General features: G+C 47.1%; 1 protein-coding gene across 1 annotated transcript in view; it reads left to right on the top strand.

Moving 5' to 3' along the window:
- Positions 1 to 16,212, top strand: part of LOC134928761 (uncharacterized) — a 47,067-nt gene extending 30,855 nt beyond the window's left edge. Inside the window, exons 3-4 of the mRNA XM_063924768.1 lie at positions 3,016 to 3,222; positions 16,035 to 16,212. Coding sequence (XP_063780838.1) covers positions 3,016 to 3,222; positions 16,035 to 16,154 — 327 coding nt within the window. The 3' untranslated portion in view covers positions 16,155 to 16,212. The remainder of the gene's footprint in view (positions 1 to 3,015; positions 3,223 to 16,034) is intronic.
- Positions 16,213 to 23,339: the final 7,127 nt, after the last annotated feature.

The following is a 23,339-nucleotide window of genomic DNA, read 5'->3' as shown; positions in this document are numbered from 1 at the left end:
TTGGAACGTAACTTCAAAAATCTGTGCAATAGGTTGATACCGATATAATCTAATTGGGTGATTATGAGGGTTTAAGACTCGTATAGGCACTCGGCCTTGGTTTACCGTTACTACACTTCTAGCCACCGTGAAGTAATCAGTCCAGCCTCTCTGATTCCTTTCGATTATGGCTTCGTAGTTTCTTCCTCTGGGTCCTATTCTGGTCTTACACCACACGATATTTTCCGAGTTTGGCGGTAACAGTATAGTTCGCTTTTCAGCTACTCTGACAGTGCCGATTTCCCCATTCGAAGGTGCGAACCGTTGCTGGCACTGGAGGAATCGAATGGCGTGTTGTAACGTTCGTTTTGCTAAGCAGGTACGATTGAATGATTCTATTTTTAATATCGTGACTAATTCTTCAGGGCAACTCCTAAGAATATTCATTCCAATGATGACAGGTGGAAAGTTCTTATCATCCACCATAGTAACGAGACAGCCCTGTCTTGGTAGTTGAGCTTGACCGATTTCCACTTCCACTTCCCAATACCCACAGCACTCAATTCCTTGGCCATTGCTGGCTAGCAAGTTCAACCAGGCCGGCGGTGGTGTGGTCATATCCTCTTCTCCCCAGTGTCGAGCAAACTCATTCCATTGGATAGTGGTAACCTGAGACCCTATATCTAAAAGCGCTGTCATGGCAACCCCATTGATCTTAATTTCTATCGATGGGCATGGACCCACATACTGAGGCCACCACTCTCGAGGTGCGGGACCTACTGTGGAGGGTTCTCCCGAGGGGTGGTCCCTGGCCTCGGGATATCGGGGTTTAAAGGCTCCCGTTGCTGACAATTGCGTTCCACATGCCCACTCTCCTTACAGCGTCGGCAAATCGGCCTGCCTTGGTCGTCGAATCGATCTGTTGATAGTCGGCGAGAAGTCCAGGCCGCGTCTCTTCTATTGACATAACGTGTTCTCCTTTCTCCTTGCCACTCTTGTCCTTGCGACTTAGGCGTTTCCTTCAAAGCTTTAAGCTCCCGACAGAGTTCCGTCATTCCCTGGGTTAATTCAGCTATCTGCCTTCTCATTACGTCTTGAGCATCAATTGTAACTGTCGACTGGTTCCCTTGTGCTACTGCCTCCAAGGTTACAGTAGATGGTCTGAGCGGGGGCGTATCCCCAAAAATCTTGATTGCCAGCTCCTTGAACTCCTGGAAGCTGCACGTCGGTTCTTGGCGTTGCAACATTTTTATTTGGCCCTTCGTATGGTCGCTATAAATTCCGTCTATGAATTGATTTATAAGAGTGTCGTCTTCCGGTATAATTTCAGTGGGTTCGCACAGTTTAATGGCTTGTAGCGCTTCTTGTAATTCTACAGCGAATTCACGTAAACCCTCTCGGGGCTGTTGCTTCCTGGCGTAGAGACGCGTCTTTAGTTCTGACAGTGTCTTGGCATCATACATGTTAGCCATTTTCTCTAATATTTCTTTGGCAGTTTTCCTTTGTCTAGCGGGCCACGACTTCACTTCCCGTCGCGCTAGGCCTTTCAATTGCCCTATGACTATCTCAATCTTTTGAGATTAATTTAACGGGTACAACCGGAACATAGCCTCGATTTGATCCTTGAAGTCCCTAAATTCCTTTGCTCTTGTGGAAGGATCATCTCCCGAAAACGTGAGGAGCCAAGGTGCGCCAAAATAGTATGGCATGGTAATAGGGGCGGATGCAGGCATAGCAGGCCCTTCCCGGTCAGATGTTTCTCCTGCACCTGATTGGGCCTGATCGTCTCCTTGAGACATTTCGTTTGATTCCACGGGGACTAACCCTGACTCTTGTACGAATCCTGTTCGTGACGCCACAATGTGACAAACCAGGTAAGTATCGGGTTTGGACGGATATGATGATTGGTTGAGTTACCTTTTTATTCCTGCCGCCTGGACCTTTAGCAGTATAGAACTTTGCTGAGAGGTGTGTCGGACAACTCCTAAGAAATAACCGTTGCCTTTAGTTGCTTAGAATTAATTTCAATTTATTGATATAGCAATGGTGCTTAAGAAATTCCTGGTAAGTTAAATAAGTATTAATTCGATAAACCATCACAATACGGTTTCATTGTCAACAGAGTAATTAACTTTACAGTTAGTAACTGTGTTTATTACACTACTCCGTGCTGTCAATTCCGCCTGTAACCAAATGGATACCCAACTTTCTCTAATAACATGCCGGTTATAAGTGAATACAAGCATAAAACATTTGGTAAAACTCTAACAGACCAGTATTGCTGGTTAAATGTACGTACTACAACTTTGTAAGATTAGTACATGTATCACATCCCCGGTACTCCCCAAGTCTGACTTCAATATGCAGTTCAATTGGGTACTACTTTTATCATGTTAATTGAACTTGTCCTTAACGATGGACGAATACAGTTACCACTCTAATATGGGTGACGTCCCTCAGTGGATCTATCACAATTAATTCCCGTCCAAGCTATAGTCTCTCGTTCAGAATTTACTGTTGAGATCTGTAAAACGCCCTGTTACTCTAAATGACTGTGAGTGCCTTAATGAAGGTATTTATTAGTCACTCCATTACCAAGTCACTGGTATTCCTCGCTCACTGGGTGGACATGCACATCTATTTAACTTGACGGATTCAGTTCATTCTCCTGACTTTAGGACGCATTACACTGACTCCCTCTCTTTGTTGTTAGCATAGTAGGGTAGCAGAGGCTTGATTCCTGACGGAAATGTGATAGCTCTTAACTGCGATACGATCTTCTCTCCTATCGATGCTTACTAGTTGTGTCGATTGCTGCCTCCGGACTACTATATGAACGTGTTGAATCAATGCTGAATTACACTGCAGTGTGTCTTTTACTACTTTTCAGTCTGTTTAATAAGTGCACTTATTGCTATTTGCAGGTAGCTTGACTCTCTGTGTGGTGTGCCTGCGTGGAGTTGTAGGATTAATAAAGTTAAGGTACCTTTCCTATACTCTCAGCTGTGGCTGACTCTTTGTTTCTTTTTATTATAGATGGCTCCGCCTCCCTGGCCGTCACTCACCAACAGGCCGCTCCTCTCCTCTCCCTCCGGATCTCTGCGTCACTGCCAGCCGCCTCAGCTCAGCTCCTCACCACCGCCGCTGGAGGCTTGCGTCCTGGGTCCTGCCGGCGTGGATTTTCCGCTCACTGCTGCCGAGGGAGAGCTCACATCGCTACTGCTGATGGGTGCCAAACACCGGGTGAGAGTCGCTGATCGCGAAGGGAGACCAAACCCTGTCCTCAAGCTCCGTAGCCTTACAGCGCTTCCCCTGCTTCGTTAGCTCAGCCCCTCTCTCTTCCGTTGCTCAACTGCCAACTGACCAGTCCTCACTCCCCTTCACCTCCTTTCCCCGAGTCCCCGTATCCTTCCGCCGGGACCCAACAGTTTTATTCTTGTGCAGGGCCAGTCTCTCTCCATATCCCCCATGTGCGGGTCCCCCCAGACTATTGTTCATGCAGCACAGATTTTTAGATACAATAAATTCAATACAATAAATACAATAAATTTAGATACAATAAATTCACTGCCCAGTGGGTGACAACAATACCACTATATTTACTACCGTGGTGCACAATTATCATCTTCACGGCAGTGGGGCACCACAACTGGAGCTGCCAGGAAAAGGATAACATTTCCAATACCACCCGCTGGCGGTGATGCAGGGCAGTCAGGAGCGATAGATGACATCTGGTCCGGACTGAAGGACCTGCCAACGATTACTGACATGTCGTCTACTGTCACTGCATATGATTCTGTCACCATTGAAAGTATGGTGGAGGATTATATGAGTGACAGCATCCAAGTAGGCACGTCAGACAGTCAGTACGTATACTGGCAGGAAAAAGAGGCAATTTGGAGGCCCTTGCACAAACTGGCTTTATTTTACCTAAGTTGCCCCCCTCCAGGGTGTACTTCATAAGAGTGTTTAGTGCAGCCAGTAACCTTGTCAGCGATCGGCGTAGGAGGTAACTTCCAGAAAATGTGGAGAAGATGATGTTCATCAAAATGAATTATAATCAATTCCTCCGTGTAGACATTTACCAGCAATTGCCTCCAGAAAGTACACAGGGACCTGTGATGGTGGATTCCAGTGAGGACGAATTAATACTCTGTGAGGAGGGGGATGTACACAGTGAAAGGGGTGAGGAATCGGACGATGAGGAGGAGGTGGACATCTTGCCTCTGTAGAGCCAGTTTGTGCAAGGAGAGATTGATTGCTTCTTTTTTTGGTGGGGGCCCAAACCAACCAGTCATTTCAGTCACAGTCGTGTGGCAGACCCTGTCGCTGAAATGATGGGTTTGTTAAAGTGTGCATGTCCTGTTTATACAACATAAGGGTGGGTGGGAGGGCCCAAGGACAATTCCATCTTGCACCTCTTTTTTTTTTTTTTTTATCTTTGGAAATGAGTGGAAATTATGGTTATTGAGGTTAATAATACTATAGGATCAAAATTACCCCCAAATTCTATGATTTATGCTGTTTTTGAGGGTTTTTTTTAAAAAAACACCCAAATCCAAGGGAGGTTTTACCAAAACGCGTCCGAATCCAAAACACGACCGCGGAACCGAATCCAAAACCAAAACCCCAAACCCGAAAAATGCCCGCTGCACATCTCTGATGTAAATAAGATGTAGACTTTGATCTAAAAATATGATTGGGGTAGAAGACCCAGGACTTGGTGCACCGAGAGAGGCTGCCTGGCGCGACTGCAGCCACAGTGTATGAGGGGAAGGTAGTTGATAGATAGACAGTCAAAAGGTCGACAGTCAAAAGGTCATCATCATAAGGTCGATAGGGTGAAAAGGTCGACAGGGTCAAAAGGTCAACAGTCAAAAGGTCAACATATGGTCGACACATGTTTTTTAGGATTTTTCCACTTTTTACAACTTTTGCTGCATTTACTATCCATGTCACAAACTATTACCTTTAGTAACCCCGCCGAGCCCGAAGCGCGGCCTGCGAAGTGAGCCCGTGAGGTGACGCATTTTAACAATTTGGGATCAAAAAAGTTTCACAACACAAAATAACACTCACATTTTTTGTGTGTCGATATTTTGACCATGAAGAGCTTTTGTCTGTCAACCCTTAGAACCTGTCGACTTTTTGACTATTGACCTAATGACTGTTTATCTTTTTAATGTCTACAGTATATTCTCTATCACACCCATATGAGGACACATATGCACCATAAAGCACGTAGCTATCCATTAGAGTAAGTACAACTGGGAAATGACGTAACTAGGTAATACAGATGGAGCTCTGCTCATCTATCTCTTAAATAGGATTAACTGAGCCAGGGCAGTCGGACTTTGGGGATCATTCTGAGTTGTTCGCTCGCTAGCTATTTTTTGCAGCGCTGCGAACAGATAGTCGCCGCCCACGGGGGAGTGTATTTTCGCTCTGCACGTGTGCGAACACTTGTGCAGCCGAGCGGTACAAAAAAGTTTTGTGCAATTTCTGAGTAGGTTTGAACTTACTAAGCCGCTGCGATCACTTCAGCCTATTCGTGTCCGGAATTGACGTCAGACACCCGCCATGCAAACGATTGCACACGCCTGCGTTTTTCCAACCACTCCCTGAAAACGGTCAGTTGACACCCACAAACGCCCTCTTCTTGTCAATCTCCTTGCGATCGGCTGTGCAAATGGATTCTTCGTACAATCCATCGCACAGCAACGATACGCTTTGTACCCGTGCGACACGCCTGCGCAATGTGGTGCATACGCATGCCCAGTTTAGACCTGATCGCAGCGCAGCGAGAAATCCTAGCGTGAGATCACGTCTGGATGACCCCCTTAATCCCCTGCTGTAATGACTTAATCCCCTGCTGTATTGTTCTCTGTGTATTGTATTGCAGCTGAGAACAATAGATGAAAGGCTTATGCTAATAAGTCTTGGTGCACCTAGGTGCAGCAGAGAAGCTAGATGAGCGAGGCTCCATCTGTATAACATATACAGATGTGTTCTTTTCCATCCTTGTCGCAGACGCTGCAGATGTGCGAATGCTTTGCGGTATTGCCACGCACGTGAGCGACTCAGTATGCCACGCTGCAGCAACGTTTGCACCATGCAATTCTCTGGGATTGCGGGTTTGAACGCAGCACATGCTCCTGCTGGTGGGCACTTTTTCACATCATGCATGCGATGGAGTGGCGTGGCTTCCTGCAGCGCCACCACAGATGTAGTCATACGTTATCATTAAACTGAGTTATTAAAATGATTATAAGAATAATTGTAGTTTTTGTTGAAAGAGGAGTGCGCAGCTGCACAGTCTCCAGTCTTACTGTTCTCCAGGGAGGCTTCATATCTTATCCCAAGATGGCCACCAAGATCTCTACTGAGCATATACCCTGAGAATTGCGGTAACTGGATTCGCTGGGACAGAGCTTTCTTGCCAGCTATGTCCCTGCATGTCATAACTGATACATACCCGCCATCTATTCAATTATCACATTTTATCACATCCCACTACATCACGGGCGCCGAGTGCCTTGCATGAAAAAATGTTGACTGAAAAGTGATGATTAATGATGTATGTTTTTGTTGTAGCTTGATGCTTTTATTATGTTTTGTAATAGTAAGTTTGGAGCAGGTTTGAGGTATTTAGGACTGGTAACAAGAGACATCTCTAACCTCCTACCTTACATCCACTATGCACCTACCAACTTGTAGGCATTGGCCATTAGATAGAGCATTCTCAGACACCGAAAGAAAAGAAGAAGAAACACACTGATCATGCTCAGGGAAGATCGAAAACGGAAAACTTATCTCTTGAGTACTGTATGCAAAGGGTCAGTGGCGTAACTAGAAATTTTTCTCCCCCAAGCCAAAAAATTCTTCGGCGCCCCCCACCCCCCTTCATGCTCCATAATTGGGAGCAAGAAAGGGATAAATATGCGCTGCAAAAAAGGGGCGTGGTTTCGTTGGAATGGGCGTGGTTTCACATAAAGGGGCGTGGCATTGCAGGAAAAGACTACCTTATACCCCAGTTTTGCAACCTGCACGCCCATACATTAGCCACCACAGGAAAGAAAAATAATCCTGATTCATGCCCCTTACATTATTTGTCATTTTTCCTCCTTATAGTAATGCCCAGTATACATTATGCCACATACTGCAATGGCCCTTAGACATTATGCCGCACACAATAATGCACATGACACAATATGCACACACTGTAATGCCCCCGACACATTATGCCACACAACGTAATGCCTGTGACACATTATGCCACACACCGTAATGCCTGTGACACATTATGACAGGAATCGCAATGCCCGTTATACATTATGCTACACACTGCAATGCCCCTGATACATTATAGCACATACAATGTCTGTGACACATTATGACACACACCGCAATGTCCGTGATACATTATGCCACACACTGCAATGACCCTGAGACATTATACCACATATCACAATGCCCGCGATATAGTATACCATACACCGTAATGCCTGTGACACATTATGACACACACCGCAATGTCCGTGATACGTTATGCCACACACCGTAATGCCCATTACACATTAAGTCCTACAGTAAGGCTTCTAATTACTTTTCAATTACCTGCTCGTTGTCAGGGGTTTCATGCACTGGGTGTCATGCTCGTTGCCAGGGGTTTCATGCTCTTGGTTCCACGCACGGTGCCAGGGTTTTTCATGCTCAGGGTGTCATGCTCGTTGCCAGGGGTTTCATGCACTGGGTGTCATGCTCGTTGCCAGGTGTTTCATGCACTGGGTGTCATGCTCGTTGCCAGGTGTTTCATGCACTGGGTGTCATGCTCGTTGCTAGGAGGTAGTCCTTGTTGCTAGGGCTGTGCTCCCAGTGCCACATATGTCCCCAGTGCCAGATATTCCCCCACGGTGCCAGGTACTCACATGCCCCAGTGCCAAATATAGCCCCCCCCATGTGCCAGGTACACATATACCCCCCCAGTGCCACATATGCCCCCAGTGCCAGATATTCCCCCCCAGTGCCACATATGCCCCCAGTGCCAGATATGCCCCCAGTGCCATATATTCCCCCCCAGTGCCATATATGCCCCCAGTGCCATATATGCCCCCAGTGCCAGATATTCCCCCCCAGTGCCATATATGCCCCCAGTGCCATATATGCCCCCAGTGCCAGATATTCCCCCGTACCAGATATTCCCCCCCCCAGTGCCATATATGCCCCCAGTGCCAGATATTCCCCCCCAGTGCCACATATGCCCACAGTGCCATATATTCCCCCCCAGTGCCAGATATTCCCCCCCCAGTGCCATATATGCCCCCAGTGCCAGATATTCCCCCGTGCCATATATGCCCCCAGTGCCAGATATTCCCCCCCAGTGCCATATATGCCCCCAGTGCCAGATATTCCCCCCCAGTGCCAGATATTCCCCCCAGTGCCAGATATTCCCCCCCCCCAGTGCCATATATGCCCCCAGTGCCAGATATTCCCCCGTGCCATATATGCCCCCAGTGCCAGATATTCCCCCCCAGTGCCATATATGCCCCCAGTGCCAGATATTCCCCCCAGTGCCAGATATTCCCCCCCAGTGCCATATATGCCCCCAGTGCCAGATATTCCCCCCCGTGCCATATATGCCCCAGTGCCAGATATTCCCCCCAGTGCCATATATGCCCCTGTGCCAGATATTCCCCCCAGTGCCAGATATCCCCCCAATTAGAGCTCACGGACGGCACTTTCCCCTATTAGACCCGCGTCCGCCGGAGATGATGCAGCAGGAGGGACACAGGGAGGCGCGCTGTGCCCTCTGTGTCCCTCCAAAAAGCGGCGGAGGGAAGGAGACTGCAGACTGACATGCGGACGCTCGTCCGCATGTCAGTCTGCTGTAAATCAGTGGCGCCCCCGCAGCCCCTCGCCCCCAAGCCACCGCGAGGGCTGCGGGGGCAGTAGTTACGCCACTGCAAAGGGTTGTGGGACTTCCCTTTACACCTGTTGTCCCTTATATTAAGCCTGGAGAAGTGATAAAGAAGTGATACGGTAAGTGTAAGGTGATAACGCACCAGCCAATCAGCTCCTAACTAGTGAGGAGCAGGTTCGGTTCGTTGAGATCCGAACCCCCCCGAACTTCACCCATTTTACACGGTACCGAGGCAGACTCGGTTCTTCCCACCTTCCTCGGTTAACCCGAGCGCGCCCGAACGTCATCATCCCGCTGTCAGATTCTCGCGAGATTCGTATTCTATATAAGGAGCCGCGCGTCGCTGCCATTTTCACTCGTGCTTTGGAGATGATAGCGAGAGGACGTGGCTGCGTTCTCTTAGTTTCTGTGTTCAGTGTGCTGCATGCAAATATCTGTGCTCAGTGTGCTTGCAAATATCTGTGCTCAGTGTGCTGAAAATATCTATGTTCTCTGCCTGAAAAACGCTCCATATCTGTGCTCAGTGTGCTGCAAATATCTGTGCTCAGTGTGCTAATTGCTTTATTGTGGGGACTGGGGACCAGCAGTATTATATAGTAGGAGGGGACAGTGCAGAATGTTGCTGTGACCACCAGTATATATATAGCAGTACGGTACAGTAGTCCACTGCTCTACCTCTGTGTCGTCAAGTATACTATGCATCCATACCTGTGCTGCATTTTAGTTGTGCGCAGTATATAGTAGGAGGGGACAGAGCAGAATGTTGCTGTGACCACCAGTATATATATAGCAGTACGGTACAGTAGTCCACTGCTCTACCTACCTCTGTGTCGTCAAGTATACTATGCATCCATACCTGTGCTGCATTTTAGTTGTGCGCAGTATATAGTAGGAGGGGACAGTGCAGAATGTTGCTGTGACCACCAGTATATATATAGCAGTACGGTACAGTAGTCCACTGCTCTACCTCTGTGTCATCAAGTATACTACAAAAGTTCAGTAAAATGACCCAAAAATCAAAATTAAAAGCATCTGATGAGAAGCGTAAACTTGCCAATATGCCATTTATGACACGGAGTGGCAAGGAACGGCTGAGGCCCTGGCCTATGTTCATGGCTAATGGTTCAGATTCACATGAGGATGGAAGCACTCATCCTCTCGCTAGAAAACTGCAGTGCCACTCCTAGATGGGCCAGGTGTTTGTGTCGGCCACTTGGGTCGCTTAGCTTAGTCACACAGCTACCTCATTGCACCTCTTTTTTTCTTTGCATCATGTGCTGTTTGGGGACTATTTTTTAAATCTGCCATCCTGTCTGACACTGCAGTGCCACTCCTAGATGGGCCAGGTGTTTGTGTCGGTCACTTGGGTTGCTTAGCTTAGTCACACAGCTACCTCATTGCACCTCTTTTTTTCTTTGCATCATGTGCTGTTTGGGGACTATTTTTTAAATCTGCCATCCTGTCTGACACTGCAGTGCCACTCCTAGATGGGCCAGGTGTTTGTGTCAGCTACTTGGGTCGCTTAGCTTAGTCACACAGCTACCTCATTGCACCTCTTTTTTTCTTTGCTTCATGTGCTGTTTGGGGACTATTTTTTAAATCTGCCATCCTGTCTGACACTGCAGTGCCACTCCTAGATGGGCCAGGTGTTTGTGTCGGCCACTTGGGTCGCTTAGCTTAGTCACACAGATACCTCATTGCACCTCTTTTTTTTCTTTGCATCATGTGCTGTTTGGGGACTATTTTTTAAATCTGCCATCCTGTCTGACATTGCAATGCCACTCCTAGATGGGCCAGGTGTTTGTGTCGGCCACTTGGGTCGCTTAGCTTAGTCACACAGCTACCTCATTGCACCTCTTTTCTTTGCATCGTGTGCTGTTTGGGGACTATTTTTTAAATCTGCCATTCTGTCTGACACTGCAGTGCCACTCCTAGATGGGCCAGGTGTTTGTGTCGGCCACTTGGGTCGCTTAGCTTAGTCACACAGCTACCTCATTGCACCTCTTTTTTTCTTTGCATCATGTGCTGTTTGGGGACTATTTTTTAAATCTGCTATCCTGTCTGACACTGCAGTGCCACTCCTAGATGGGCTAGGTGTTTGTGTCGGCCACTTGGGTCGCTTAGCTTAGTCACACAGCTACCTCATTGCACCTCTTTTTTTCTTTGCATCATGTGCTGTTTGTGGACTATTTTTTTAAATCTGCCATCCTGTCTGACACTGCAGTGCCACTCCTAGATGGGCCAGGTATTTGTGTCGGCCACTTGGGTCGCTTAGCTTAGCCATCCAGCGACCTCGGTGCAAATTTTAGGACTAAAAATAATATTGTGAGGTGTGAGGTGTTCAGAATAGACTGGAAATGAGTGGAAATTATGGTTATTGAGGTTAATAATACTATGGGATCAAAATGACCCCCAAATTCTATGATTTAAGCTGTTTTTGAGGGGTTTTTGTAAAAAAACACCCGAATCTAAAACACACCCGATTCCGACAAAAAATTTTCAGGGATGTTTTGCCAAATCGCGTCCGAATTCAAAACACGGCCGTGGAACCGAATTCAAAACCAAAACAGAATACCCGAAAAATTTCCGGTGCACATCACTACTCCTAACTGTCCTTTTTCAAACCCGCAATGATTGGCTGGTGCGTTATCACCTTACACTTATCACTGCTTTATCACTTCTCCAGGCTTAATACATCTGCCCCATATAGCACCTTGTATTGTCTCCCTTTTATTATTCTCCGTTGCCCTGTGTAGTGTCTCTCCCTCTCCTATATCTCTTCCTCTGCATCATTTAATCCCCACTCTACCTTCCTGTCTGCACTCACTGTCACACTGTCTCTTATAATAATCCCCCAGCAGCGGGGAAGATGTGTTCTGACAGATCATCCCCTATCAGCTGCCTGCAACAATCTCCTGCAGACTCCTTCTGATGGCCAGAGCAGGGGTAAGCTGTATCTGTGTAACACACGCTGCGCTGTATATCTCTCATAATGGCTGCTCTCTGGAGCTTCCTCAGTGCTGCGCTGGGGCTCGTAGCCTCCTTGCCAACCGCTAATGTTACACCAGTTCATTCACTTACATTATCCTATGAATTTCTAATACAGTTTTATAACACAGCTTTGTGCTTACACCATTTAAAAGATACATTACTGTATGTCACACTCTAATTGCATGTATTTTTTGTGTTGTCACTTTGAGTTACCTTCACTGGAAAATCATTTGTTCCATGTTGTTTTTTAAAAAGACACTATGGAGCATAGTTACCTACTTTGCTGCTTACTCCTCCGGGAGGAGGCAGCGTTGTAGGTGTATGGGGGGCGTGGCCGGCACAGGATAGGCGGTCCGGGGGCATGGCCTGCAGCAGGATGGGCGGTCCGGGGGCGTAACATCAGGGTTGCGTCATCGTGACTTCGCCCCCCGCTGTGCTGTGCCGAGAAACGAGCCGCTGCATAGCGGGGGGCGGAGCTACGATGACGCGATTCAGCGCGAATCGCGTCATCGGACCCCCTCGGGCCGCCCGCTTGTTCTCTGCTGCGGGCGGCCGAGGGGGAAAGCGGGAGGCTTGCCCACCTTTCCGGGGGGCCGGGAGGGTCACCCGATTTTCGGGATCCTCCCGGCCATTCCGGGAGGGTAGGCAAGTATGCTATGGAGCCTATTTATTAACATTATTTTTACTAAAATACTGTAACGTGAAAAAGGGCGTTTTCTGTTTTGACACCTGTTTCACATTATTTTAGTATCACTGAATGTATTAAAGAGCATTTGGGGCAGTTTTCATGAAAAACTGCTCCAAACCCTTTAATTCCTTTTTTTTTTTTTTTTTAGTAACCCACATCGCATTCCTTATACTTATAATGGGAAATGCGATGTGGCTGGATTTACAAAAAATAAAATGTAAAAAAATACCGCAGTGAGCCATGTGATAATCTCGCCAGCCCAAGCTGGTGAACTCACAGGGCAGCACTGCGATATACAGCGTTTGCCCAATTTCTCTGCCCCCTGGCAGAGAAAGCTGTGCGGGCCCAAGCTCCAGTGATCAGCTAAGTGTGTCCGATGGCGCTGCCGGGCGCCGGGTACTCCATGTGCTGCGCTGTGACCCCTGGTGCAGTAAAGTGACGCTGCAAAGTGGCAGCTCACTTTACAGCATTGGGGGTCACAGTGCAGAAGAAGGACCCGGCGACCTCCTGGAGCAGTCTACACCGGCTCCTGGATTGGTAAGTATAAAATCCGGGTGGGCGGGTGTGCTTTTGCGGCACAGGGGTTGTAGTGACGGAGGGGGGGACGGGGGAACCCAGGGGCGGTAGCGACGGGAGCGGCGGCGATTGCGCAGCAGGACATCGGGGTATTTTTTACGAAAAATACCCGGATGATGCTGCAGAGAGGCATCGCTGGGACAGAGCTTGCCCGCAAGCCCTGTCCCTGCATGCGATAATTGATACGTCCATGCGATGTAATCAATTATCGCAGTGCGAGTTTGGTCGAGTTTATCACCATCCGCATCATCAGATGCGGATGGTGATAAATAGACCCCATAGAGATTTGTACCACAATGGAAACCAGGCACAATCTGCTTTAGGCTTACAAAATAATTATTCTGTATTCTTCCCATAGTTACTTTAATTCACTAAGGGATATCCGATTAGTCCCAAAATTTTCTTGGATGTGAAAAACTTTTTTTAATTTTCACCATTTTTATATTGTATTTTTTTTTTTTGCACCGACTTTTATTTGCCCAATTCAAGTAGCCACCATTTTTGAAGTGAAATAAAAAAAAAATTTCAGACAAAAACACATAGGGGGTAATTCTGAGTTGATCGCACAGGAACTTGTTAGCAGTTGGGCAAAACCATGTGCACTGCAGGGGGAGGGCAGGTAGAACATGTGCAGAGAGAGTTAGATGTGGGTGAGTTATTTTGCTTCTGTGCAGGGTAAATACTGGCTGCTTTATTTTTACACTGAAATTTAGATTGCAGATGGAACACACCCCGTCCAAATCTATCTCTCTCTGCACATGTTACACCTGCCCCACCTGCAGTGCAGCATGGTTTTGCCCAACTGCTAACAAAATTCCTGCTGCGATCAGGTCGGAATTACCCCCATAGGCTTTGCGAAAAGTGCCTGCATTGGAGCTACAGTAATTCATACTTGCCTCCTAATTATTTCCCGGAGAGGAGATGCAGCATGTCACGTGGGGGAGTTGGGTCGGACTGTCACTTCATCAGGCCCCGCCTCTAATGCCAGTAAATGCCAGCGATTTGTGGGTCCGCAGGTTGGGGCAGGGCTAGATGATGTCACTCATGTCATTAAGTCCCGCCCCCTTCACATCGTCAATGCTTTTTCAAGGCATTTATCCTCATCCTGCCTGCTTCACTAGGTAGCGGGCAGGATGCTGGTGGGATTCGGGAGAGCCACACAGGGTCGGACTGGCCCACAGGGTTACCAGGGAAACCACTGGTGGGCCTCACTGCCTGAGTGCCCACTCCTTCCTCTAGGGATCAGGTTCCAGACTGTGTACTTGTATTATACATGGTAGATATGTTGCATTACACTGCACAAGACTATTGTGTATTTCAAGCCTCTGTGGAGGCTGGCCACACCCCCTTTGTAGGCTGGCCACACCCCTAAGTTTGGGCCCCTATCACTGCATTCCCCCGGTGGGCCCTTCATGCCCCAGTCCGACACTGGAGCCACATACCGTTCCAGGGCTGCAGGGGGACGGGATACAGTCCTTAGGTCGACCACTGTTGGTCAACATGCATTAGATCAACACCTGGAAAAGGTCAACATGAGTGTTAGGTCGACATGGCAAAGGTCGACACATGAAAATGTCGACATAAGTGTTTCACAATTTTTTTTATTTCACTTTTTCATACTTTACAATCCACGGGGACTATGATTGGGAATAGTAACCTGTGCCGAGCGCAGCGGTAGCGGAGCGAAGCACCTTGCCCTAAGCATGGCGAGCGAAGTGAGGGGACACGGTGCACTAATTAGGGTTCCTTGTCACTTTATGAAGCAGACGACACAAATAAAAACAACACAAAAAAACCTCACATCTACATTTTTCCGTGTCGACCTTTTCCATGTTGACCTGCCAACCATGTCGACTTTTTCCAGGTGTCGACCTAGTGCATGTCGACATATAGAGTCTCTGTAACAGTAATTAACATTTGTGGCCAATCGAAATAGCTGTTTTAAAAAAACATCCAGGGTCTGATTTTCAGCTGGACACCGTCTTGCTGCTGCACCCAGCCGGCCACTGATATAAGTCTGAGCATGCGTCTCAGTCACACAGCGCATGAGTCCCGATTGCCAGCTCTTTGAGACGCAGCACAGAATCTGACGTAGGATCCTTGGGTTGTACCTGGCATTGCTGGGAGGAGGTGGCGACGCTAATGCGAGTGTCTCGTGGGCTCGTCACTGAAAGTGGATGCGTCCAAAGCGGCTGAACTGCTCCATCTGCAGATAGAGCCTTGCTCATCTAGCTTTCTCTGCTGCACCTAGGTGCACCAAGGTTTATTAGCATAAGCCTTTCATCTATTGTTCTCAGCTGCAATGCAATACAGGGAGAACAGTACAGCAGGGGATTAAGTCCGACAGCGCTGGCTCAGGTATTCCTATTAAAGGGATAGATGAGCAGGGCTCCATCTGTATACTCAGATGGTGAAACTGTGCCTGCATAGGGCTGGTGTAAGTTTCATTGGTGCAACTGATGGAAGGTCTAATGACACACAGCACAAATGCTGCTTGAAATACAGCAAGCATTTGTTTAATATTATCATTTTTGCAAACGTTTTAATATTTGGTTCACAGGATGGTTCAAAACTTTCAAACCGGTCAAACTTTATGTATTGTTTAGTTATTTTCAAACTTTATGTATTGTTTAGTTATTTTTTACCTATTGTATTGTTTAGTTATTTTCAAACTTTATGTATTGTTTAGTTATTTTTTACCTATTGTATTGTTTAGTTGTTTTCAAACTTTATGTATTGTTTAGTTATTTTTTACCTATTGTATTGTTTAGTTATTTTCAAACTTTATGTATTGTTTAGTTATTTTTTACATATTGTATTGTTTAGTTATTTTCAAACTATATGTATTGTTTAGTTATTTTTTACCTCATGACAACCCAGGCTGATATGTATCGGTCCTCACTGACGCTCTCCTGGAAGCGGGCTGACATAAGGACTGGCGGCGATGACAGCTGCGCAAGGATGTCCTCCGCTGGAGGTCATGAACCCCATCAGAACTGAGATGAGATCTGGTTTAGCTACAAAGAGTCTTAATGACTGCTGCCTCATCGCTGGCACAGCTTACAGTACAAGCGGACTGGAAAATATATCCAGAACGTTAAAATAAAAAGTTATACGATGTAAAAGGATTCATTTTCCTGAAAATAATGGTAATGATTTTCTCTGTGACAGCGGGGCCACAGCAGGGGGAGCAGAGCAGGCGGCAGTGAATTTAAAACAGTTTCTCAAAAATAGCAGCAGTGATACATATCCAACATTCTGCATAATGGAACAGAGTCTTTCCCTCTTCTTACCCTTATCATTTTATTGCACTGCGTCTACGGCTGGGGGTTATTAAATGTGATAAATAGGGAACAAATTGCAAAAAAGTGTCAAAGAAAGAAGCAGAACTACAATTTGATTTGTTGTCAGGCGGTCATGGCAATTAAATTACATGGAAAACTTGAGAATGAATTGTTATATGGTATTAAACTAGTCGCGCTACATATCTGAGACTGAAACAAGCGTGAAAAGTGCTGTAAAAATTTTTTTTAAATGGGATGTTTCTAGCAATTTTGTGCTACCGTGAAAAATTTCATGGGGCTTATTCTGAATTGCGCAGAAAAGCACTGTGCGGACAGACTTTGTGATTTTTAGCTCTGTGCATGATCCCCAGGTGAGAATGCACAATTCCGACCAACTATGGGCCATTGGCGCCCTCTTTCACTGCCCAGAAACTGATTCACCGATCTGCGTGACTGCGTCCAACGGCTATAAACATCAGGAAGCATGCACAAAAGGAAAAACATCAGTCTCTCTACTGTCCCCCTCTGAATCAGGACCCCTAGGTGTGGGCCTAAGTTGCCTAATGGATGATGACAACAAAATGATTTTGACATTTGTCCATAGCTTTACTGACACCATCTAATATAAAAAGGCCAGTGAGGACATTTAATAAAATAAAATGAAGATGTCAGCTTTCTGCGTCCTGAGACACCATTCTGTTCAATGACATTGCAGTAGTGCTCACCTGGACGGTAAGTGATTATCTCCGTCACTACAGACAGCAGAAGCTCAGTGGAGGCTCCGGCAGAAGCTGATAATACAGCAATGGTAGATGCTGCTCTCTGACCCAACCCCTGCTTCTGAATCCACCAATCCACAAAGTGCATTTCTACAAAAAACGTCTGGCAAGATGTCAGCCACACCCAGGGCCGTCTTAACAGCATTGGAGGCCCTGGGCAAAGCAATATACTAGGGCCCTTACCTACCTATCACGGGATAAATAAAAAATATAACTAACCCCTCCTGCTGTCATGCGCTGTCTCTCCACATGCTTCCATATAGTTAGTGTCTGTCAGCACTTTGATTGGTGGGTAGCTCCAGCTATCCACCAATCAGCAAGATAGCAGACAATCACTGTGTGGCTGCAGGCTGGGAGGTGCCTGGCTGCTGCGATTGTGTGTAGTTCACAATTACAGCAGCTCACACCTTCCTACTACAGTATAACTAATGTTAAACAGAATAAGGGGGACATTTACTAAGCAGTGATAAGAGCGGAGAAGTGAGCCAGTGGAGAAGTAATCAAGCAATCAGCAGCTCTGTATAATTTTATAGTATGCGCATTCTAGATGTTACTTCAGTGCTGATTGGTTGCCACGAGAAGTTTGATCGACTTCATGGAAAAACAGCCACTAACCCCTATTGCACACTGTAACTGAAGCCGCTGCGGCTGCTGTAATAAATACTCTGTCCCCAGTTAGCGTACACACGCCGGAATAGCCGTGCAGCTTACACTCAGTGCATACACACAGACCGACACGCTGAGAGCACGAGGCAGCTCTAGGTGTGGCAATTATACTATACAAACGCTCAACAGAAACTGAATGCGACACCAGTATTTGATTGTATGTTGTGGTCCAAAGCAGCAACAAGTAATAATATATTTGTAAAAGGGGTTTACAATAAGTTAAAATATAATGGTACAACACAATATAATTCAATCACAGAGAGAGAGTCACACCCAATAATACGTACGCTTTTTTCGCCTGCGCAACCCGGATCCGGTCCTCTAGTCGATCTGGCAAGATGACCTATGAGTCTTTTAAAAAGCAGAGAGAGAGTGACCGGCCCAGGTGCAAGGTTTATATACCCTTGCCCAAAATACAATACAATGGGGTTGTATGCTCTCCACTGATTGGTTGGAGGGATGGTCGTTTACAGTACAGGAGAGGTCATTGGTCGGTTTGAAGAGATGGGCGATGCCTTGATCCAGGGGTGTGTAGCTCTGGATTCCAGCCGCATACCAAGTACATAATAAACACAAATATACCTTTAATCTGCCTTTGCGAATAACTATTCGCAACGACATGCGATCTTCTCCAAACCAACACCGGATTATTACTCATAATTATCCGAACACGTAGATACCATGCATGATGCTCTGATCAGTTACTGTCCCCTCGTATACTGTAAAGGTGTATAATTCCCTTGTTGTGCCTTGCAAATAAGTAAAAGTTGCATGAGGGGAAAGGGCAGACTATGTGCAATGTGTGCACCAAGTTTGGGAAACATGCAATGTGTGACAGATATTTTCATGTTCATTGGATTACCCTGTCATGCTATCTTCAAGCAACATGATCCTACACATGAAATGACCAACCATTCTCAAGATACACACAAATATATATATATATATATATATATATACACACAAGTGTTACTGCAGGCTGCAGTTAATAATTTGTAACCACAAGCTTGTGTGTATCTATTTGGGATATTTGTCTCCCATTGTTCTGGTTTCCATTAAACGACAGTTTGGTTTGTGTGTATCTTTCTTCACAGACCAGGGGGTCTGTTCAAACATTGGAATACCAAGACATTGTGTTGGAAAGATGTGCATGTTTGGTTAGATTAGTGTGTGTGTGAACAGTGACTCGACACAGACTGTGGCATGTACTGCATTAATTTCCATTGCAAGTAAGAATCTTTCTGTAATTGCTCATACCACGCCCGTACGCGCACTCCCGTGGGAGGCGATTGTACGCAATTTGCGAGTATGCTGCACGCACGCCAGACTAAGTACACATATGGATGCCATCTGTGTGGTGTTTGCATGTGGTGTGTGTATTGCAATATTTTCCGACTTCGACACAGCAGCTCACACCTTCCTACTACAGTATAACTAATGTTAAACAGAATAAGGGGGACATTTACTAAGCAGTGATAAGAGCGGAGAAGTGAGCCAGTGGAGAAGTTTCCCCAGCAACCAATCAGCAGCTCTGTATAATTTTATAGTATCCGCATTCTAGATGTTACTTCAGTGCTGATTGGTTGCCACGGGCAACTTCTCCCCTGGCTCACTTCTCCACTCTTATCACTGCTTAGTAAATGTACCCCTCAGTGTATATATTGTTAGCTTCCTTATATTTTCCTTTATTAAACATATAAATGTATATACTGTACTGTGTAGAGATAGATACTGTGGATGTTGTGTTCAACACAGTTGTTTGTGCCAAATCTCAGAGCAATAGTAAAACACAATCCTGCCTGATGATACAAACACATTACATAAAAGTACACCGGGAATACGTTTTGTCTTAATATTTCTTTTTCTTTGAATAGCACTTTATAGAATATTATTTCTTTTATTTGAAGTACTGAGGAATTAGCGTTACTTACCCAATGTCTGCACAGATGATATTGGGCTATGAACTCGCAGACATAACTCTTAATGTTGTCATTATCCCAGTTTCAGCTCCGGCTTTGGAGTGGGTATAATGTTCTCCCGAATCTGTATCCTGCAGTCATTTGTCCTACTTACTAACGTACAGAAAATGCAGTCAGTACGGATTATCATCATAAACATTACAGGTGAAGTCGGGCTGCATTTTCGCATCAGTACAATCAATTTACAAAGTTACAGTGACAAACACGACAGGTCTTTTAGGCAACAAGAACTGGAAGAGGCTAATCTGTACAGCTTGGTTTAAAGAAGAAATAAACACTAAGGGGTATATTCAATAACTGTCGGAAGCTGCCGTCTTATCGGAAAGACGGCAGCTTCCAACAGTTTTAGGTCGGAAGGGGTTCCGACCTATTCATTAGGACCCCGTTTATTCCGACAAGTCGGGAAACCCGGCTTGTCAGAGTGCTGTCGGAATGCACGCTGATCGGCGGCTTCAGCCGCCGATCAGCATGCATTGTCGGAAGCGGGGCCATACCCGACAGGTTTTAGCCACGTTTCCGACAATCTCAATCCAACTTTAAAAAAATTCGGATTGAGATGAGGTAAACTAAGAGCAGGAGACGGAAGGGGGGGGGGGGGGGAGCAGCGGGGAGAGCAGGAGGCAGTGTCCACCCGGCTCCAGCAAGCGAGGTCCTGCTGCTGGAGCCGGGTGGATGCCGCCGTGAGCCTCTGCTGCTGCAGACGCTGCTCCCCCCGTCTCCTCTCCGTCTCATCCTCCTCTGCTGCTCTCCCGCTGCTGCCCCCACCGCCGCAGACATCCCTCCCATGGCAGCCGCTGACAGCTTCCTCCACCCCCCCACCCCCCACTCCCCCAGCGCCGCTGATAGCTCCCCGCTCCACTGCTGTCAGCACACCCGGCAGCCACATTGTATTCCCCATACTTATAATGGAAATGCGACGTGGGCGAATTTACAAAAAAAAAACAAAATGAAAAAAAAACAAACACTGCAGTGTGCCCTGTGATATTAACGCCAGCTCAGGCTGGTGAGATCACAGGGCGGCACTGCGATATGCATCCTTTGCCCCTGGCAGAGAAAGCTGTGCGGGGAACGGGCAGTGTGATCAGCTCTGTGTGTTCGGTGGAGACATAAGGCTAATCACTGATTAAAAATAAAAAAACATACTTACTAGTCCAGGAGCCGGTAATAGGTGCTCCGTTGCGGGCCACCGGGCATCCGGGTCCTCCATGTGCTGCGCTGTGACCCATGGTGCAGTGAAGTGATGCTGCAAAGCGGCAGCTCACTTTATCAGCACCGGGGGTTACAGAAGTGCACAGGATCCGGTGCCAGCAGGAGCAGGGATGACCGGCTCCCTGGACTGGTAAGTATATTAACCTGCAGGGGGGAGGGACGCGGCATGAGGGGGGGTAGTCGCGACAGGGGGGGTGGTCGACCCGGCGTCTGCGGTAGCTGCGATGGCGGTGGCGGCACATGCACAGCAGGACATCGGGTATTTTTCCTCGAAAAATACCCCGATGATGCTGCAGAGTGTCATCGCAGAGATAGAGCTTTGCCCCTGCATGCGATTATTGATACATCCATGCGATGTACTCAATTATCGCAGTGCAAATATGGGTGATTTTATCACCTCACATCCGCATCTTTGGAGGCAAAATTTCATGCCACTTGTAAAAAGTGGTCTGAACTTTACTGGGTGTAAAGTTGGTGATCTGGCTGAGAACTGTTCCCCGTATATATGCTGTGTATCATGTGATAGGCTTCTCACTGGCTGGAAACATGGTTCGCATCATGGGGGTCATTCCGAGTTGTTCGCTCATTGCCGATTTTTGCAACGGAGCGATTAAGGCAAAAATGCGCATGCGCATGGTACGCAGTGCGCATGCGGTTAGTATTTTAGCACAAAACTTAGCAGATTTACTCACGTCCGAACAAAGATTTTTCATCGTTGAAGTGATCGGAGTGTGATTGACAGGAAGTGGGTGTTTCTGGGCGGAAACTGACCGTTTTCTGGGAGTGTGCGGAAAAACGCAGGCGTGCCAGGAAAAAAACGTGGGAGTGTCTGGAGAAACGGGGGAGTGGTTGGCCGAACGCAGGGCGTGTTTGTGACGTCAAACCAGGAACGAAACGGCCTGAGCTGATCGCAATCTGTGAGTAAGTCTGGAGCTACTCAGAAACTGCTAAGAATTTTATATTCGCAATTCTGCGAATCTTTCATTCGCTATTCTGCTAAGCTAAGATACACTCCCAGAGGGCGGCGGCCTAGCGTGTGCAATGCTGCTACAATCTGCTGGCGAGCGAACAACTCGGAATCACCCCCAATATGCAGTTTCCAACTCCTGTGATTTAGAGGAACAGAAGAACCGTTCAGCTGATTGCTGTCTCTGTTTAACTGGCATTAGAGGAATTACATCTAAAACAAAATATACAGTTACCTATCCTAACCCTCTGCAATGAGGCCTGTAGAGTTTGCTGTTCCAGTGTCCTGATTTTGTGATCTGACCAGGGCCATAACTAGGTGTGTGAGAAGTGTGCTCTGCACATAGAACTGCAGGGTAGGGGGCGCTGTTGACAGCACTTGTCAATCATGAATTATCTAATTACTTTCACTTGCAGCTTCCCCCCATTTTGAAGCCCAGCATCTCCTGACCGACCCTGTCTCCCACCCCTTATGTCGCTAATACCTATACAGCATACATGGACTTGAGAGCTCTTTGTTGTTAAGTAGCACTGTCCTATATTACATTTCAGTATACTGATATGCCCGAGATTCAAACCCGTTGCCTATGACATTGCAGAGTTGATCGCAGCTGTGCTAAATTTAGCACAGCTACGATCAGGAACACTAACATGCGGGGGGATACCCAGCACAGGGCTAGTCCGCCCCGCATGTCAGTCCCTGCACCATCGCAGAAGTACAAAAGCATCGCACAGCGGCGATGCTTTTGTACTTCAGGAGTAGCTCCCGGCCAGCGCAGCTCCTGCATGCTGGTCGGGAGCTACTCATCGCGGCCCGGGTCACAACGGCTGCATGTGATGTCACGCAGCCAACGCGGCCCGCCCCTAGCACGGTCCAGCCACGCCTGCGTTGGCCGGACCATGCCCCTTAAACGGCGGCTTCACGCGGCCATCCCGCCCCCTCCCGCCCAGCAACCGTCGTTGTACTTTGTGAAGGGGTGATCAGCGCTGCGGCTGGGCAGATCTATGTAGTGTGTGGCTACAAGAGAATGGATGTGTGGCTGCACACTGCATGGATCTGCACGATTATGGGGCTGGTTATTTTTTTACGGGGTACAGGTAGCTTCATATAGTTAAAAATCTCATAGTTTTTATGCAGGATCAAGTGGCTCGGTGGGTGGGGTGTTTGGCTGGGATGCAGCAGGTTGTGGGTTTGAGTCTTGGGTGTGGCAGTATATTGAAATGTGTTATTTAATGAGGGGTATTGTGGCTGAATGGCGGCGAGCTCTCGGATTGAGTGCATGAATGTGGTATAAAGAGGAT

The sequence above is a fragment of the Pseudophryne corroboree genome, chromosome 5 (assembly GCF_028390025.1).
Source record: "Pseudophryne corroboree isolate aPseCor3 chromosome 5, aPseCor3.hap2, whole genome shotgun sequence".
In the NCBI taxonomy this organism is placed as follows: Eukaryota; Metazoa; Chordata; class Amphibia; order Anura; family Myobatrachidae; genus Pseudophryne; species Pseudophryne corroboree.
This window is presented reverse-complemented; position numbering and strand designations above follow the sequence as displayed.